Genomic DNA, 19673 nt, shown 5'->3' on the forward strand with positions numbered 1-19673 from the left:
CCGCCTTCTTTCATGGGCTCTCTGATGCGATTAAAGACGAAGTTGCTGCCAGAGATTTACCAGAGGATCTCGAGGCATTGGTGTCTTTTTTTGATCCTAAGTGACATCAGACTCAGAGAGAGGCCCTCTTTCAATGAGCGCTTGCGGAAGCCTCCTGTTCTGTTGTCTCCTACGTGTTCGTTCCCACCCATGCCTCCCTCTCCTCCCATGCCTCCTGGTCCTGAGTCACCAGGTACTGCTGAGCCGATGCAGCTGGGATTCACGCGCCTCTCCGCTGCGGGGAGGGCCTTTAGGAGGAGGGAGGGGCTCTGCCTCTATTGTGGGTTACAGGGCCACCTTTTGAAGTCTTGTCCTACACGGCCGGGAAACGCTCACACCTAAGGTCCTGTCGGGGGCAGACCTTGGGTGGTTTATCCTTGTCCCCGGAACCGCTTAAGGAGAAACCTTTAGTCATGGTTGTCCTTTACTGGGTGGACTCCTCCAGTCACCCAGGCTCTTGTTGACTCCGGTGCTGCGGGCTATTTCATTGACAGTGCTTTTGTATCAAAGCACTCCATTCCTGTTTTGCCTCGGCCCGTTCCGCTTGCTATTGATGCCATTGATGGCAGGCCCCTTCAGCCCGTACTCGTTACTCGCGAAACTGCTCCGTTGTCCATGGCTGTTGGGGCTCTCCATTTTGAAACCCTCCAGTTCCAGGTGATAAACTCTCCGCATTTTCCGGTTGTTCTGCGTTATCCCTGGCTCCAAAAGCACAATCCCAGTCTCGACTGGCGCAGGTCCGAAATTTTGTTGTGGTCCCCGCAATGTATTTCCACTTGTCTTCGGAAACCAATTAAAGTCTTGTGCACTTCTTCAGTTTCTCAATTGCCAGAGGAGTACCGAGAGTTCCTAGACGTGTTTGACAAGGTGTATGCCGGTACGTTGCCTCCTCACCCGTCTTACGATTGTGCCATAGACCTGCAACCCGGAGCCATTCCTCCTCGGGGCCGGGTGTACCCTCTGTCTGTTAAAGAGAATTGTGCTATGGAGAAGTATGTTGCCGATGCCCTTTCGCGGGGGATCATCCGCAAATCCTGCTCTCCTGCAGGGGCTGGCTTCTTCTTTGTGAAGAAAAAGGGTGGCGAGTAAAGAACATGTATTGATTATAGGGGTCTTAATCGTCTTACCATTAAGAATGCTTACCCTATTCCGCTTATTACGGAACTCTTTGACCGCCTCAAGGGAGCTACAGTCTTTACTAAATTTGATTTGAGAGGAGCGTAAAATCTCGTTAGGATTAAGGAGGGCCACAAATGGAAAACAGCATTTAACACCAGGAGCGGGCATTATGAGTATCTTGTAATGCCCTTTGGCCTATGTAATGCTCCTGCTGTTTTTCAGGAATTTATTAATGATGTCCTACGAGATATGTTGCAACAGTGTGTTGTGGTGTACTTAGACGACATCCTCATACACTCACCCACACTTGAGGCTCATCGTTCTGATGTTACACTGGTTCTTCAGAGACTACGTGAGAACGGCCTGTTTTGTAAACTCGAGAAATGTGAGTTCCATCAGACTCAAGTAACCTTCCTAGGTTATGTTATCTCTGTTGCAGGGTTCTCCATGGATCCTGACAAGTTATCTGCAGTTCTGCAGTGGCCTCGCCCAGTTGGTCTTCGGTCTATTCAACGTTTTTTGGGGTTCGCCAATTACTATAGAAGGTTTAGTAAAAACTTTTCTTCCTTGGTTAAACCTATCACAGACATGATCCGTAAAGAGAATGATCCACTCCATTGGTCACCTACTGCCATTAAGGCCTTTGATAGTCTTAAGGCTGCCTTTGCTGCCGCTCCAGTTCTTGCTCATCCTAACCCTGTCCTGCCTTTCATTCTTGAGGTCGATGCGTCTGAGACTGGATTAGGTGCCCTCTTGTCTCAACGTCCTACGCCTGACGGTTCCTTGCATCCGTGTGGTTTCTTCTCTAAGAAATTGTCTCCAGTGGAGTGCAATTATGAAATTGGTGACAGGGAATTACTGGCCATAATTTTGGCACTTTAGGAATAGAGGCATCTTCTCGAGGGTACTAGCGTGCCAGTGCTCATTCTTACTGACCACAAGAATTTAACTTATCTATCTGAAGCAAAATGTTTGTCGCCCCGACAGGCCAGATGGGTGCTTTTTTTGTCTCGTTTAATTATGTGGTCTCCTACCTGCCTGGTAGTAAGAATGTTAGGGCTGATGCCCTCTCTCGACAATTTTTGCCTCTGTCCATGAAAGAGTCTGTACCTACTCCTGTTATACCTCCTGACCATATTTTGGCTACCATACGTACTTTGACTTCTCCCTTGGGGGAGGAGATCCTGGCTGCACAAACCAATGCACCTCCTGAGAAACCTAGTGGTAAGTGTTTTGTTCCTGAGAATCTTCGAACTAAACATTTGCACACTTACCACTATCCTAAAGCCGCAGGTCACCCAGGCAAGAACCAAATGATTTGGTCTGTCACTCGACAATTCTGGTGGCCAGTTCTTCGTTCTGATGTTGCTGCGTATGTTGCCTCCTGCTCAGTTTGTGCACAGAATAAGACTCCTCGACGTCTTCCTGTGGGTCTTCTTCAACCTATTGCTAATGGTGAGCGTCCTTGGACACATCTTTCCATGGACTTCATTGTCGATCTCCCTGTTTCCAATGGCAATACTGTTATCCTTATGGTGGTTGACCATTTTTCTAAAATGTCACATTGCATTCCCTTGATGAAGCTGCCTACCGCTCAGGAGCTTGCTTCAATTTTTGCCCGGGAGGTCTTCCGTTTACATGGGTTACCTAAAGGAGATAGTGTCAGACTGGGGTAGCCAGTTTGTCTCCAGATTTTGGCATTCCTTTTGTGCTCAAATGGGGATCCAGCTTTCCTTCTCCTCTGCATATCACCCTCAATCCAATGGGGCTGTGGAACGGTCTAATCAAGCTCTGGAACAGTTCCTCCGTTGCTATGTCTCAGATCACCACAATAATTGGTCTGAACTGTTACCTTGGGCAGAGTTTGCTCGTAATAGTGCTATTAATGCTTCCTCCAAGATATCCCTATTCATTGTGAATTATGGGTTTCAACCATCCTTGTTGCCCGATTCATTCATGTCTCAGGGTATTCCGGCTTTGGAGGAGCATCTCCGGCAACTTTGTTCCACGTGGGTGCAGATTTAGGATTGCCTTCATCGTTCTATACAGCGCCAAAAGTTCCAGGCTGATCGTAGGCGTCTGCCCGCACCTTCCTACCAGTTTGGTGAGAGAGTTTGGCTGTCCTCCCGCAACTTTGAACCTTTGTGTGCCTTCCAATAAATTGGCTCCCCATTATGTTGGTTCTTTTCAAATACTCTGACAGGTTAATCCTGTGGCCTACACTCTTGACCTTCCTCCTGCTATGCGCATCTCCAATGTTTTTCATGTCTCCCTCTTGAAACCATTGGTTTGTAATCGGTTTACCGCTGTGTTGCCTCGTCCCCATCCTATCTTTGTTGACAACCATGAGGAGTATGAGGTCAGCAGCATTATTGACTCTCGTATGTCCAGGGGCTGTGTACAGTATTTGGTTCACTGGAGAGGCTACGGTCCGGAGGAGCGTTCTTGGGTTCCCTCCTCTGATGTTCATGCTCCCGCCCTCCTCCGTGCCTTCCATGCCCGTTTCCCCAATAAGCCTTTTGTCCTCCCGCAGGGGAGGGGTCTTGAGGGGAGGGTACTGTCAGGGTTTTTTCCCTGTTGTGTTTGCCATGTGCTGCTGGCAGCCATTTTACTCACCTCTCTTCCTGACTATGGTGCATTGTGGGGGATGCTGCTCAATTCGAGCACTTCCTTTTATGGCCAGACTGGTGTGCATCATCCATGTGAGACAGGATGCAGTCTCAGAATTGTGATGTCATTATTTTAAGGGCCTCTGTTCAGTATGCTTTGCCTTTGCGTTGTCTCCGACCTGTTTGTGAGAGTTCCTGTATATTACCTGGCTGCCTGACGTCCTTCCTGGTTCCTGATCCCTGGCTTGTTCCTGACTCTGCTGTTCTCCTTGTTCCTGATTCCAGCTCGTCTGACTATTCGCTTTGGCTCCTGACTCGGCTCGTCTGACTACCAGCTCTGGTTTTGACTCCTGGCTTGTTATTTGACTTGTGGACTTTTTTTATTATTTTTTGCTATTAGTAAAGGTGTGATTATTTTTGCACTTCTCGTCTCAGTCTGATTCCTGGCACCCTGACAGTAAATGCAGTTTTTTTTTTTTTTACGTCTGGGGCTCTGCAGCATATCACAGATCTGACTGCACTTTACTTTTATCTATCAGGGACTATGTGCTTAAGGGCTTCCCTGCTTAATATGCTAATTCTCATCAAAGTGCAACAGAATGAGATCTGACATATGTTTATTTCCCCAGACATTCTGAGACAAGAAAGAGACTAGAAGCGTTGGGGTATTATGGTGATAGACACTGTATATTTAATATAATTGGCAGTTCTTGTTTACTGTGACAGTATGGAAATTATGCTAGAACTTATATGGCTGACGCTGGGGACAGTAACAGAGTTTGGAAACTTTGCTAGGCTCCGGTAAATGGCGGTTCATAGTTTATTTTTGCGGAGGTTATGTTTACGCCCACGATGGGCGGGGCTTGATGTTCGCGCACTTCCGCGCAGTAACTTTTCCATTAGGTTCCTACTGGCAGCGTTTCCTCACGGCCCCTATGTTTGCTTGTTGTGAATTCTTACAAGTGACCTTAGGTGCGCCGTACGAGGGGTGGTAGTGTCGAGCACATGGAGGCAGGTAGGAGCTGCAGCGAGGTGGCTTTTATTTTTTCTGGCCAGTGGGTTAATTGTAGACACTAACGACACAGGGAGTGTGAAAAATATTAATTAAGGAAGCTTCTCTCTGTCTTTTTGCCTATCGGGGGTTAGCGCAGAGGGAGTTTTTAAAGACACAGTACTATATTTTTTATTAGTATTGCTGCTTCTGTGACTCGACCAAGCTTGCTTTTGTTTTTTCTGTTATCATGGATGACATTGAGCAAAGTACATGTCCCATGTGTTTAGATGCCATTGTGGAACCCCCTGTTACACTTTGTCCTTCATGTATTGAGAGAGCCTTACAATGTAAAGAAATTTTTTTTTTAGTAAAGATATGGATAAAAAATGTTCTCAGACTGATGAGATTCAGGGTATGCCGCAACTTTCTCCCCAAGCGTCACAGCCTTTAACGCCCGCTCAAGCGAAGCCGTGTTCTTCCACTGCATCTGCTTCAATTACTCTGCAAGATATGGCTGCAGTTATGTCATCCACTCTTTTTTAGAAGTTTTATCTAAGTTACCAGCCTTACAAGGCAAACTCAGTAGGACAGAGGCCCATGGGGTCCCTGCGACTTCTGATGCTCTGATGGCTATCTCCGATGTACCCTCCCAGGGCTCTGAATTGGGGTGTAGGGAGGCCCTGTCTGAGGGGGAACTGTCTGACTCAGGGAGTGCTTTACCTCAGACAGAATCGGAAATAATGTCTTTCAGATTTAAACTTGAACACCTCCGTCTGTTACTACGGGAGGTTTTGATGACTCTGGACGACTGTGATTCTATTGTGGTCCCTCCAGAGAAATTGAGTAAGATGGACAGATATTTGGAGGTCTCTTCATATTCTGACGTTTTTCCAGTTCCTAAGAGAATTTCGGAAATTATTGCTAGGGAGTGGGAAAGACCGGGTATCCCGTTCTCTCCTTCCCCTATGTTTAAGAAGATATACCCTATAGCTGACGTGGTTCGGGATTCTTGGCAGTCGATCCCTAAGGTGGAGGGAGCTATTTCTACCCTGGCTAAGCGTACGACTATCCCTATCGAGGACAGTTGTGCTTTCAAAGACCCCATGGATAAGAAGTTAGAGGGTCTTCTCAAAAAACTTTATGTTCACCAAGGGTTCCTATTACAACCGACGGCCTGCATTGTAACAGTTACAACTGCGGCTGCCTTTTGGTTTGACGCTCTAGAAGAGTCTCTTAGGACTGAGACTTCCTTAGAGGAAATACAGGATATAATTAAGGCCCTTAAACTGGCTAATTCTTTTATTATGGATGCCGCCTTTCAGATCACCAAATTGGCGGCTAAGAATTCAGGACTCTCCATCTTAGCACGAAGAGCCTTATGGTTAAAATCTTGGTCTGCGGATGTCTCCTCGAAATCTAAGCTTTTAGCTATTCCTTACAAGGGAAAGACTCTGTTCGGGCCTGACTTGAAGGAGATCATTTCTGACATTACGGGAGGTAAGGGGCACCTCCTCCCTCAAGATAAAACATCCAAACAAAAGGGTAGACTGAGTAATTTTCGTTCCTTTCGAAATTTCAAAGGAGTCCCTTCTTCTTCTTCCACTAAACAGGAAGGGAATTATTCACAGGCCAAGCCCACTTGGAGACCCAACCAGGCTTGGAACAAGGGTAAACAACCCAAGAAGCCTGCTGCTACCAAAACAGCATGAAGGGGCGGCCCCCGATCCGGGACCGGATCTAGTAGGGGGCAGACTTTCTCTCTTTGTCCAGGCTTGGATAAGAGACGTTCAGGATCCCTGGACACTGGAAATCGTGTCTCAAGGGTATCAGTTGGAGTTCAAAAATTCCTCCCCCAGCGGAAGGTTTCTTCTTTCACGATTGTCTGTAGACCAGATAAAAAGAGGGGCGTTCTTACGCTGTGTAAAAGACCTCTCCTCCATGGGAGTAATTTGTCCCGTTCCAATAGAGGAACAGGGACAGGGATTTTACTCAAATCTTTTTGTAGTTCCCAAAAAAGAGGGAACGTTCTGACCCATCTTAGCTCTCAAGAGTCTAAACAAGTTTCTCAGAGTCCCATCTTTCAAGATGGAGACTATTCGGACAATTCTTCCATTGATCCAGGAGGGTCAATATATGACTACCGTGGATTTAAAGGATGCATACCTTCATATTCCTATCCACAGAGCTAATCACAAGTTCCTGAGGTTTGCCTTTCTGGACAAGCATTTTCAGTTCATGGCCCTTCCTTACGGTCTGGCCACGGCACCCAGAATCTTCACTAAGGTTCTGGGGTCTCTGCTAGCGGTTCTCAGGCCGCAGGGCATTGCAGTGGCGCCTTATCTGGACGACATTCTGATCCAGGCATCTTCTTATCAGCTGACAAAGTCTCATACCAACATTGTTCTGTCCTTTTTAAGGACTCACGGGTGGAAGGTGAATCTAGAAAAGAGTTCTCTAATTCCACAGACAAGGGTTCCTTTCTTGGGAACTAAAATAGACTCTATATCCATGAAAATCTTTCTGACGGAAGTCAGAAAGTTAAAGATTTTGGATACCTGCCATTCCCTTCAGTCCAATCCTCGGCCGTCAGTGGCTCAGTGCATGGAAGCAATTGGATTGATGGTGGCAGCAATGGACATCATTCCGTTTGCCCGCTTTCATCTCATACCTCTACAACCTAGCATGCTCAGACAATGGAATGGAGATTATGCAAATTTGTCTCCTCAAATAGATCTAGATCAGGAGACAAGGGACTCTCTTCTTTGGTGGTTGGCGTTGGATCATCTGTCCCAAGGGACGTGCTTCCGCAGACCCTCATGGGTGATGGTGACAGCGGACGCAAGCTTGCTAGGATGGGGTGCAGTCTGGAACTCCCTGAAGGCTCATGGTGTGTGGACTCGATCGGAATCTCTACTTCCAATCAATATTCTGCAGTTGAGAGCAATTTTCAATGTGCTTCAGGCTTGGCCTCAGTTGGCTTCGGCCAAATTCATCAGGTTCCAGTCGGACAACATCACGACTGTGGCTTACATCAATCATCAGGGAGGAACAAGGAGTTCCTTGGCAATGACAGAGGTATCCAAGATAATTCAGTGGCCGGAAACTCACTCTTGTTTTCTGTCAGCAATCTACATCCCAGGAGTGGACAACTGGGAGGTGGATTTCTTGAGCAGATCTTATGGCGTCTCGTCAGAATGCCAAGCTCCCGAGATACGGATCCAGGTTCAGGGATCCTCAAGCAGAACTGATAGATGCCTTGGTTGTTCAGCCTAGCTTATGTGTTTCCTCCGTTTGCTCTCCTCTCTTGGGTGATTGCTCGAGTCAAACAGGAGAGGGCCTCAGTGATTCTCATCGCTCCTGCGTGGCCTCGAAGGACTTGGTATGCCGATCTGGTGGACATGTCATCTCTGCTACCGTGGAAGCTTCCATTGAGGCAGGACCTTCTCATTCAGGAACCCTTTCCATCATCCGAATCTAATTTCTCTGCAGCTGACTGCTTGGAGATTGAACGCTTGATTTTATCTAAGCGTGGGCTCTCTGATCCGGTCATTAATACCTTGATTCAAGCTCGTAAGCCTGTTACTAAAAGAATTTACCATAAGATATGGCGTAAATATCTTTATTGGTGCAAATCCAAGGGCTACTCTTGGAGTAAGGTTAAGATTCCTAGGATTTTATCTTTTCTCCAGGAAGGACTGGAGAAAGGGTTGTCAGCAAGTTCATTAAAGGGGCAGATTTCCTCTTTATTCCAGATGTTCAATCTTTTTGTCAGGCTCTGACTAGAATTAAGCCTGTGTTTCGACCAATTGCTCCTCCTTGGAGTTTGAATTTAGTTCTTAATGTTCTTCATGGGGTTCCGTTTGAACCTATGCATTCCATAGATATTAAGTTATTATCTTGGAAGGTGTTATTTTTGGTTGCTATTTCTTCTGCTCGCAGAGTTTCTGAACTTTCGGCTTTACAGTGTGATTCTCCTTATCTTATTTTTCATTCTGATAAGGTGGTGTTACGTACTAAACCTGGTTTTCTTCCTAAGGTTGTTTCTAACAAAAATATTAATCAAGAAATTGTTGTTCTTTCCTTGTGTCCTAACCCTTCTTCTAAGAAGGAGCGTCTGTTACATCATTTGGACGTAGTCCGTGCCTTGAAGTTCTACTTGCAGGCAACTAAGGATTTTCGTCAAACATCTTCATTATTTGTTGTTTTTTTTGGAAACGTAGGGGTCAGAAAGCTACGGCTACCTCTCTTTCTTTTTGGCTAAAGAGTATGATCTGTGTTGCATATGAGACTGCTGGACAGCAGCCTCCAGAACGAATTACGGCTCATTCTACTAGGGCTGTGGCTTCCTCATGGGCATTTAAAAATGATGCTTCTGTTGAACAGATTTGCAAGGCTGCAACTTGGTCGTCTCTTTACACTTTTTCCAAATTTTCCAAATTTGATACTTTTGCCTCTTCCGAGGCTGTTTTTGGGAGAAAGGTTCTTCAAGCAGTGGTGCCTTCCATTTAGGTTCCTGTCTTGTCCCTCCCTTTCATCCGTGTCCTATAGCTTTGGTATTGTATCCCATAAGTAAGTATGAAATCCGTGGACTTGTCATATCTTGTAAAAGAAAAGGAAATTTATGCTTACCTGATAAATTTATTTCTTTTACGATATGACGAGTCCACGGCCCACCCTGTCGTTTTCTAAGACAGATTTTTATTTTTTGTTAAACTTTAGTCACCTTACTCCTTAGCTTTTCCTTTCTCTTCCTAAATTTGGTCGAATGACTGGGTTGGGGGGAAGGGAGGAGCTATTTATGCAGCTCTGCTGTGGAGCTCTTTGCCTCCTCCTGCTGACCAGGAGGCGATATCCCATAAGTAAGGATGAAATCCGTGGACTCGTCCTATCGTAAAAGAAATAAATTTATCAGGTAAGCATAAATTTCCTTTTTTCAATGAGGTGACGTTTCCACCACTTAGCCAATAGCTGCACGGGCCGATAGGCATTATGCTGTAGGCAAGCACGACTATTGGCTCAAAGGTGGAAACGTCACCTCATTGAAAAAATGAGCATTGTTGTGGGCTGTCAGAACCGCTAGACTTAGCAGTGAAGCCGTGGCAAAATAAAGGCACGTTTTCATCTGTTGTTTTTTTTTTAGACTGGTGAATGAAGGTGGCCTTTATTTTTAGTGATGGCAAATCCTAGCATTTTTGAAACGCTAGGATTTACCATGGCTTTAAGCTACACTTTGCAGATGGTCTGCATACACTATAAAGCTTTATATATGCACAGTATATTGTCACTTAAGCTACGCATTCAAAAGGTCTGCATGCACTATAAATGTATGTGTGTATATATATATATATATATATATATGTGTATATGTGTGTGTGTGTGTGTGTGTATATATATATATATATATATATATATATATATATATATATATATATATATATGTGTATATATATATATATATATATATATATATATAAAACTTCTGATATCTAATCTAATTTGCCTCGTTCTTCTTACTATCCTTGGTTGAAATGCATACCTAGGTAGGCTCAGGGGATGGGAGCTAACTTCTGATTGGTGGCTGCACATATATGCCTCTTGTCATTGGCTTACAGATGTGTTCAGCTAACTCCCAGTATTGCATTGCTTCTACTTCAATAAAGTATATCACGAGAATGAAGCCAAAATTTATATTAGAAGTCATTCCGAAAGTTGTTTAAAGTTGTAAGCTCTTTCTGAATCATGAAAGAAAAAATTGTTTCATGTCCCTTTTTAAAGGGACACTGAACCCAAATTGTTTCTTCCATGATTCAGCTAGAGCAGCAATTTTAAGAAACTTTCTAATTTACTCCTATTATCCATTTTTCTTCATTCTCTTGCTATCTTTATTTGAAAAGCAGAAATGAAAGCGTAGGAGCCGGCCCATTTTAGGTTCAGCACCTGGGTAGCAGACAGTGTCACGGTTACATGGTAACGAGAGCATGATCAGTTATCCTTTGCCATATGAAGGCAGATGCCTTCTGCTCCCAGGTTGTGCCTCCCGCTGTCAAAGACAACTGGACTGCATCATGCGCCTCTGTGCTGGACTTATGTCAACACAATACACTGGGCTAATTACTGTGTGACATAGTACCTAAGTCCATATGGCCAAGGACTTAATGAATGGATTTCCGAATAATTCTGGATTTGGGGATTTTGGATTGCGGGGTTTGTAATTGTATCCATACAAATATATATACATTGAAACATGGAAGTAATTTGATTGTTAACTAGGAAAACCAATCACCAAATGTTAATGGTCATATTCATCCTGGAACAAAATAAATGTAAAGAAAAAGATCATGTGATGTAAACAGTAAAGGTGATTGGTCACAATGTTATATGATCAGTCATTGGAAGTAGATTATTTATAGAGGTGAAGGCAATACACGTTGCTATATTACTCATACTTGTATAAAAGAATGTTTTAATGATAGGCAGTCACAATTCAAATGTGTAAATATGTCCTTGTGATCGGGAATTCCCTCAACCAATATTTCCCAGCAGGGAAGCAAATCGGGTCACACCCTCAATCCTTAAAGGGACATGAAACCCAAAAATGTTCTTTCATGATTCAGATAGAAAATACAATTTTAAACAACTTTCTAATTTACATCTATTATGTAATGTGTTTGATTCTCTTGGTATAATTTGATGAATTAGCAGCAATGCACTACTGGTTTCTAACTGAACACATGTGTGAGCCAATCACAATCAGTATATATATGCAGCCACCAATCAGCAGCTAGAACCTAGATTCTGTGCTGCTCCAGAACTTGCCTAGATAAACCTTTCAGCAAAGGATAGCAAGAGAAGGAAGCAAATTAAATAATAGAAGTAAATTGGAAATTTGTTTGAAATTGTATTCTCTATCTAAATTATGAAAGATTGTTTTGGGGTTCAATATCCCTTTAATGGCTAATTTAAATATCCAGTTGTAAAACAAACCAATTTTATTTTGAAGCAGACTCTTTTCAGAGTTGAAACGTGTTGCCTATGTTTAATAGTGCATTTGTTTTTGAAAGCGCTGGTTCAGTCCCCACTTGATGCTGTGGTGTTCTGATATTGGTTAGGAACTTTGGGGGATGCTGTGTATGTTTTGTCTATAGGACATGCTGCTATGGCTAGAGGTTAAAACAAACCAAGTTTTGGGACTTTGTACTATATTTAGCAAGGTTAGTGTCTTGCAATGTTTGATAGGTCTTGTGCACCCATTTCCCTGTTTGTATTCTTTTTATTTTGTAAAAAAATAAAAAATCCTTTAGCTGCTTGTATCTTTAAAATACCTTTATTAGAGTCTGCTAGTGTCTGGTTCTAAGAGGTGGTGAGTGCCCCAGCCATTGTGGGAGTCAGGTGCCATTTAAGTTCTTTGTTAGTCCATATTAGTATATTCTCTATCTAGTTATGGAGCATTATGATGCTGAGACTTTTCAAATTTCAGATTCAGATTCTTCGACTTGTGAAGAATGCGAATTGGCCCCGTTGACACAGGGCAATCAGTTATGTTCGATATGCCGTATTAGAGCACCCTGTTCCTCGGGCTAAGGGAATCAGGGGCCTGCTGAGCCATCCGCCTCTGGGGGTTCTGTCCTCCAAGAGGCGAGTTCCCTACCGCTCCCTACTACTACACATGCGGGTAACCCAGATTATGTTTATCCCTCCTTACAGGGCGGCTTGTTCCCCCCCCAGAGGTTACAGCTAGTTTTCGCTTTCACATATTTTTGGCGATTATGCCTCTTCAAAGTCCAGACGTTTATTTGCATTTGTGCTCATGCCCTATCGTCCTGGGTCTACCAGCCTTGGGTGGGCCTATACAGTTCCCTGCGGGTGTAGCTGTCCCTGAGTGTTGTGCCTTTCTTTACAGAATAGCGCGTCTTCGCGTTTTACTCAGACACGTTTTTGAGTTATTGAAGTATCCTATCCTTAACGGACACCGGAATCCGCAGTATTCTGCTTTGAATGGCTCACATCATTAGACATGAGGGTATGACATAATTTCCAAATTGTCTGCTTATTGAGATCCTTCCCAGTTTTTTGTTGGAAGATCAGGGTTCCATTTGGCTGGTCCGGCGGGTAGGCCTGTTTTCTTCCTGGGCGATAACCTACGGGTTGCCTTATATTTTCTTTTATCTGGTTACAATGTCTTTTAATTTCCTTCAGGAACTTCTGGGTTGCTTCTTTAGAAGTTGTTAAGGGACACGTTTGTCTGTTTTACCTTCCCCTCTAAGGGAGGATTTAGCCAACTTGACATTTATGACCCCAGCTGCAGCTGGTCCTGCTGGGATTGAGATCTTCTGTTCTATGGCTTGTTCAGACACGTGGCGCCTGTTCTGCATGGCTGGTCCGGTGGGGCGCTGAGTGCTCACATTATTTTTTGTGTATCTTCTTGTTTTACAAGTTAAGTTAAACACTCTAAAAGGATCCGTATGGCTGGAAGGATTATGTTAGTCCTTATTCAGCACTCATTCTGGTGACCGGGTCAGTGGAGTACTGCTGCGTCACTCTCTTTGCTCCAATTTCCTCTGGGCCTAGAGTTTCTTTCCTCTCTGGGGAGGATTATGTTTGAGTCGTTTTGCCTCTGAGGCTCTGGAATTGTCCTTGGACTTGTTCCTGCTGTGGTCCTCTTCTTGAGACCTTGTGGACTTAGTCTGTTCCTCGGGTTCCTTAGGGGGACCTGGTTCCCTTCAGGAGTTGGATCCTTTGTAGGGACATGGGCAGTGTGGTCTCCTTGAGCTATGTATAGGGTTTCTGCCTGGAGCTGGGGGATGCTCCGCATCCTTCTTCTCCTCTGATTTTTGGGGGTTATGTGGAGGCTAACCTTTGTTCAAGGGACTTTGTCCTCAAAGTATCCACTTGCTCTTGGTCATTGCTGGCTGTTGCGCCTAGGGCTCTAGTGACCTTGTTTTCGTCTTTGCTTTGTTAGTTTCTTGGAGCGTTGGACTCTGACAAGGGGTGGTCTCGTCTACTGGTCGGGACTTGCAAGTTTTTCTAGGTCTCTACCTAGGTTTCCGGGCTATTTGCTGGTCAGTGTCCCTTGGACCTTTTCTCTTTCTGTTTTTTTCGGCTTTGGACGAAGCAGGGTTTTTTTTTGTTGGGTAGTGGTTTTCAGGCCTGGTGCCTTCAGAATGTGCCACCTATTGTACCCTCCCGTTTTGACATTAGTGTCCTCTATAGCGTGGGTATTGTTTTCCCAAAAGTAATGAATGCAGCTGTGGACTCTTTCCATTTATGAAGAAAAACTTAAATTATGCTTACTAGATAATTTTCTTTTCTTCCGATGGAAAGAGTACACAGCTCTCCACCTGTCTTTTTTATGTGGGGCGTCTTTGTTTTTTAGTCTTCTGGCACCTTTTCACCCAGATATTTCTTCTACTGTTCCTCGGCAGAATGACTGGGGGATGAGGGGGGTGGAAGGAGTATTTAAGCCTTTGGCTGGGGTGTCTTTGGCTCCTCCTGGTTCTTATTTCCCAAAAGTAATGAATACAGCTGTGGACTCTTTCCATCGGAAGAAAAGAAAATGATCAGGTAAGCATAATTTATGTGTTCTGCGGATAAAATGCATGTGCATCTGTGTGCCTTTATGATGACGCAGTTATATTAGTCTACTGACATGTTGCAAATAATAAAACCCATAATACATCATTTCACTGCTTTAAATGGAAAGCCCTATGCAATAGAAAGAGAATAAAAACTTGCTGTGATTGACTCTGACATGCCTGCATTTTTCCACAAGCCTACAGGCCGTCATTAAGAGGAATGAAGGCGAGGAGACACAGTGTACTGAGCGAGATGGCTGGTGCCTTCCGAAGACCAGCGAACAACTGAGAGATGCCATGTCCCTCATGATCAAACAAATTATACGTTCCAACAGGCCAGGTGAGAAAGCCGTGGTATCACAGAGTACGACCTGGATGTTATGTCTGACCATAAATATGCATTTATCTCATATTGAAGACTGATATAGGGTACACTGCTGCAATCCCTCTGGGAGTAGACACACCATGAAGTCTCTTCTTCTTCCCCCACAAGTAGTAACCTCTTTGTTTAGGGACAAAGTTTAGTGTCTACCTATTTGAAGTACAGTAGTTTGGGCTGTAGCTCGTACCCTTCTGCGTAACACTTGCACAGGTGACCCCTTTGTGTGTAGGCATCATGGCCTGCTCATCGATCTCACGCTTTACTCTCATCTTTATGGAACAAACACAACAAGTCACAGCATTGTACATTTCAGGTGGTCATTGTGTTTTCTGTGGTTGACACTAACTGGTGAATGTCATATGGTACAGACCAGGAAAGTTAAATTACACAATTACCACTATCCTCTCCTGACATGGTAGTTTCACATTTAAGTCCAGTTAACCCATCAATGGCAGCAAAGGAGATAATGGTACGTGTAAAATCAATGCAGATGAAAGAACAGCAAATAAACCTGCAAAATATCATTTGCATGAAAACTAAGGCAGTTTTTAAAGGGACATTAAACAATTTGACATAGTAAGATAAAATGATAAATCGTATATATAAAAAAAAAACTCTGCAATATACTTTCATTATGTATTGTGTTCCCTTTTCCTGTAATTCCATTCTGAAATTGTGAGCTTTTCAGTTTCTGTTAGAAACGAAAGTGCAGAACACTGTTATATTACACACAGCCATTGGCTGCACACTCTAGTGACCTATTTATAACTTTCCCTAATTGGCCACAGCAGAGGTAACCTAAGTTACAACATGGCAGCTCCCATTGTTTTATAGGCACTAAAACTTTACACTTATTTTGTCAATATATAAACGGCTAATGACGCGGTTATTCTCAGACTAATCTTTTCTTTGATGCATTATTCTATCTAGCATTTATTTCCTATGACATGGAGAGTCCACAACGTCATTCCATTTACTAGTGGGATATTCAACTCCTGGCCAGCAGGAGGAGGCAAAGAGCACCCCAGCGAAGCTTTTGTGTCACTCCCCTACCCATAACCCCCAGTCATTCTCTTTGCATCTGTCAATGGAGGATGTGTGAAGTTAGTGTCTGAAGAAATTAATCCTTTTATGGGTACTTTCCCTGCAAGCAAGGATTGGGGTCTAGCTGTGTCAACGTCAATCTCTTGAGTAAGAGTAGTGGTGGCCTTCTGCTGACTCTAAATCGGCATAAAGCTTCTGCCCCCGATTCCAGTATGAATCAGGTGGGGGGCAGGCTTTCCCTTTTTTGTCAAGCCTGGATGCGCTATGTCCCAGACCCTTGGGTGGTGGACATAGTATCACAGGGTTACAGAATGGGATTCAAGTCTTGCCTTCCCAGGGGCAGATTTCTCCTGTCAAGACTATCCTCAAACCAAATAAAGAAGGAAGCCTTCTTTAACTGTGTAAAATACCTATACTCTCTGGGAGTTCTTGTTCCTGTCCCTCTAGCAGACCAGGGTCTAGGATTCTATTCAAATCTATTTGTGGTTCCCAGGGAACTTTTCGGCCCATTTTAGATCTCAAGTGTCTCAACAAATTCCTCAGGGTTCCGTCTTTCAAGATGGAAACTATTAGTTTCATTCTTCCTTTGGTACAGGAAGGTCAGTTTATGACGACCATAGACCTGAAGGACGCATACCTTCACGTTCCCATTCCCAGGGAACACCATCAGTATCTGAGGTTTGCCTTTCTGGATAAGCACTTCCAATTTGTTGCACTTCCATTTGGTCTGGCCACGGCTCCCAGAATATTCACAAAGGTTCTAGGGGCGCTATTGGCTGTGATCAGATCCCAGGGAATTGCTGTAGCGCCTTATCTAGATGACATCTTGGTTCAGGCGTCATCTTTTCAACTAGCCCAATCTCATACAGAAATGCTGTTGTCTTTTCTACGTTCCCATGGGTGAAAGGTGAAAAAGTTCTCTTGTTTCATCTACCAGAGTGTGTTTCCTAGGGACTATAATAGATTCCCTGTCCATGAAGATTTTTCAGACGGAGGTCAGAAAAGACGAGATTCTTGCTTCCTGCCTTTCTCTCCTGTCTGCTTTCCGTCCACCTGTGGCCTAATGCATGGAGGTGATTGATCATTCCTTTTTCTCGGTTCCATCTACGACCGCTGCAGCTTTGTATGCTCCGTCAATGGAACGGAGATCATTTGGATTTATCTCAAAGGATAAATCTGGACCCTCTAACAAGAGACTCTCTCTCGTGGTGGGTTTCACAGGAACATCTGTCTCGGGGGAATTGCTTTCTGAGACCATCCTGGGAAATTGTGACTACGGATGCCAGCCTGTTGGGCTGGGGAGCTGTTTGGGGTCCTCTAAAGGCTTGGGGCCTGTGGTCTCGGGAGGAGTCCTCTCTTCCCATAAACATCTTGGAGTTGAGAGCTATCTTCAATGCCCTATCAGCGTGGCCTCAACTGTTGTTGGTCCGGTTTATAAGATTCCAATTGGACAACATCACCTCAGTGGCTTACATCAACCACCAGGGAGGGACTCAGAGTTCCTTAGCCATGACGGAGGTGTGTCGCATTCTGCAGTGGGCGGAAGCCCATGATTGTCTCCTATCTGCCATCCACATTCCAGGAGTGGACAACTGGGAAGCAGATTTTCTGAGCAGACAGACCTCTCCATCCGGAAGTGTTCTCTCAGATAACCCTCAAGTGGGGGGTTCCATAGTCGGATCTTATGGCGTCCCGCCAAAATGCCAAGGTTCCAAAGTACAGTTCAAGGTCAAGAGATCCTCAGACCGTTCTGATAGATGCTCTAGCGGTTCCTTGGAGGTTTTCTCTGGCTTATCTGTTTCCTCTGTTTGCTCTCCTTCCACAAGTCATTGCTCATAACAAACAGAAGAGAGCATCATGGATTCTAATAGCTCCTGCATGACCTTGCAGGATCTGGTTCGCGGATCTAGTGAAAATGTAATCTCTCCCTCCTTGGAGGTTAACTCAGAGGAAAGAACTTCTGCTTCAGGGTCCTTTCCTCCATCCAAACCTAGATTCTCTGAAGGTAACTGCTTGGAGATTGAATGCGTTCTATCTAAACGTGGTTTTTCTGAAGCGGTCATTGAAACTATGATTCAGGCTCGAAAACCGGTTACTTGCAAGATTTACCATAAGATATGGCATAAATATCTTTATTGGTGCAAATCTAAGGGGTTCTCCTGGAGCCAGGTGAGGATTCCACGGATTTTGTCTTTTCTTCAGGATGGAATGGATAAGGGTTTATCGGTCAGTTCTCTAAAGGGTCAGATTTCTGCGTTATCTATCCTTTTGTACAAACGTCTGGCTGATCTACCAGATGTTCAAGCTTTTGTACAGGCCCTGGTTAGTATCAGACCTGTGTTTAAACCTGTTGCTCCCCCGTGGAGCCTCAATTTAGTTCTTAAAGTTTGACAGCAGGCTCCATTTGAGCCAATGCATGTTTTTGAAATAAAACTGTTATCCTGGAAAGTTTTGTTTCTTGTTGCCATTTCTTCTGCTCACAGAGTATCTCAGCTTTTAGCTCTGCAGTGTGATTCTCCCTACCTTATTTTTCATGCTGATAAGACTGTCTGTATTAAATTGGGGTTTTCTCCCTAAGGTGGTATCGGACCGAAACATTAATCAGGAAATTGTTGTTCCTTCTTTTTGTCCTAATCCTTCTTCTCAAAAGGAACGTCTTTTGCATAACCTGTTTGTTGTGCGGGCTCTAAAATTTTACTTACAAGCTACTAAAGATTTTTGGCAATCTTCTGCCCTGTTTGTTGTTTTCTCTGGAAAGTGTAAGGGTCAGAATGCCACTTCTACTACTCTTGTCTCTCTGGTTGAGAATTTTGATTAGTTTGGCTTATGAGACTGCTGGATAGCAGCCTCCTGAGAGAATTATGGCTCATTCCACTAGAACTGTCTCTCTTCTTCCTGGGCTTTCAAAAATGAAGATTCTGTGGAACAGATTTGCAAGGCAGTAACATGGTCCTCTCTGCATACTTTTTCCAAATTCTACAAATTCGATACTTTTGCCTCGGCCGAGGGTTCTTTTGGGAGAACGGTTCTTCAAGCGGTGGTGCCTTCTGTTTAGGTCATCCTGCCTTTTTCTCCCTCCCTGTTAATTCTGTGTCCTCTAGCTTGGGTATTGGTTCCCACTAGTAATTGTAATGACGTCATGGACTCTCCATGTCATAGGAAAGAAAGCAAAATTTATGCTTACCTGATACATTTCTTTCTTTCTGACCCCGTCCTGTTTTATTTATAATTCAGAAGGTTTTTTTGTGTGTAATCTTCAGGCACCTTTTCACTCTAGTGTTTCTTCCTTTTCCATTTCCTTCGGCTGAATAACTGGGGGTTATGGGTAAGGCAGTTACACTTAACAGCTTTGCTGGGGTGTTCTTTGCCTCCTCCTGCTGGCCAGGAGTTGAATATCCCACTAGTAATTGGAATGACGTTGTGGACTCTCCATGTCTGGAAAGAAAGAAATTTATCTGGTAAGCATAAATTTTGTTTTTGTGTTTAATGTCCCTTTAAAGGTTGCCTGTGCTTGAGTGACAGGTTGTAAAGTGCTACAAGTACCCACCTTCCCCACGCACTGCATTACTTGGAACATCCACAAACGGTAAATTAATTTGCACAGGGCATTTGGTGGATTAAAATCTTGTGCATTGCAAGATCTAATTTATAACACAGTGAGACAAAAAAACAAAAACTTTCCTTTCTCTAATAAGCCACTATTATCTTTGTGATCAATACAGCAATAGTTTTTTTTTGTCTGCACTTAAAGAGTCACTGAACCCAACTTTTTTCTTTCGTGATTCAGATAGAGCATGACATTTTAAGTAACTTTCTAATTTACTCCTATTATCATTCTTTCTTCATTCTCTTGCTATCTTTATTTGAAATGCAAGAATGTAAGTTTAGATGCCGGCCCATTTTTGGCAAACAAC

At 43.9% G+C, this 19673-nt stretch overlaps 1 protein-coding gene across 2 annotated transcripts in view; it reads left to right on the forward strand.

Annotated features, from left to right (window-relative positions):
* Positions 1-19673, forward strand: part of GTF3C5 (general transcription factor IIIC subunit 5) — a 59353-nt gene that overhangs the window by 38481 nt on the left and 1199 nt on the right. For both annotated transcript variants that reach the window (XM_053696237.1, XM_053696238.1), the window contains exon 10: positions 14531-14673. In XM_053696237.1, coding sequence (XP_053552212.1) covers positions 14531-14673 — 143 coding nt within the window. The remainder of the gene's footprint in view (positions 1-14530; positions 14674-19673) is intronic.

Source organism: Bombina bombina, chromosome 12 (genome assembly GCF_027579735.1).
Source record: "Bombina bombina isolate aBomBom1 chromosome 12, aBomBom1.pri, whole genome shotgun sequence".
Lineage (NCBI taxonomy): Eukaryota > Metazoa > Chordata > Amphibia > Anura > Bombinatoridae > Bombina > Bombina bombina.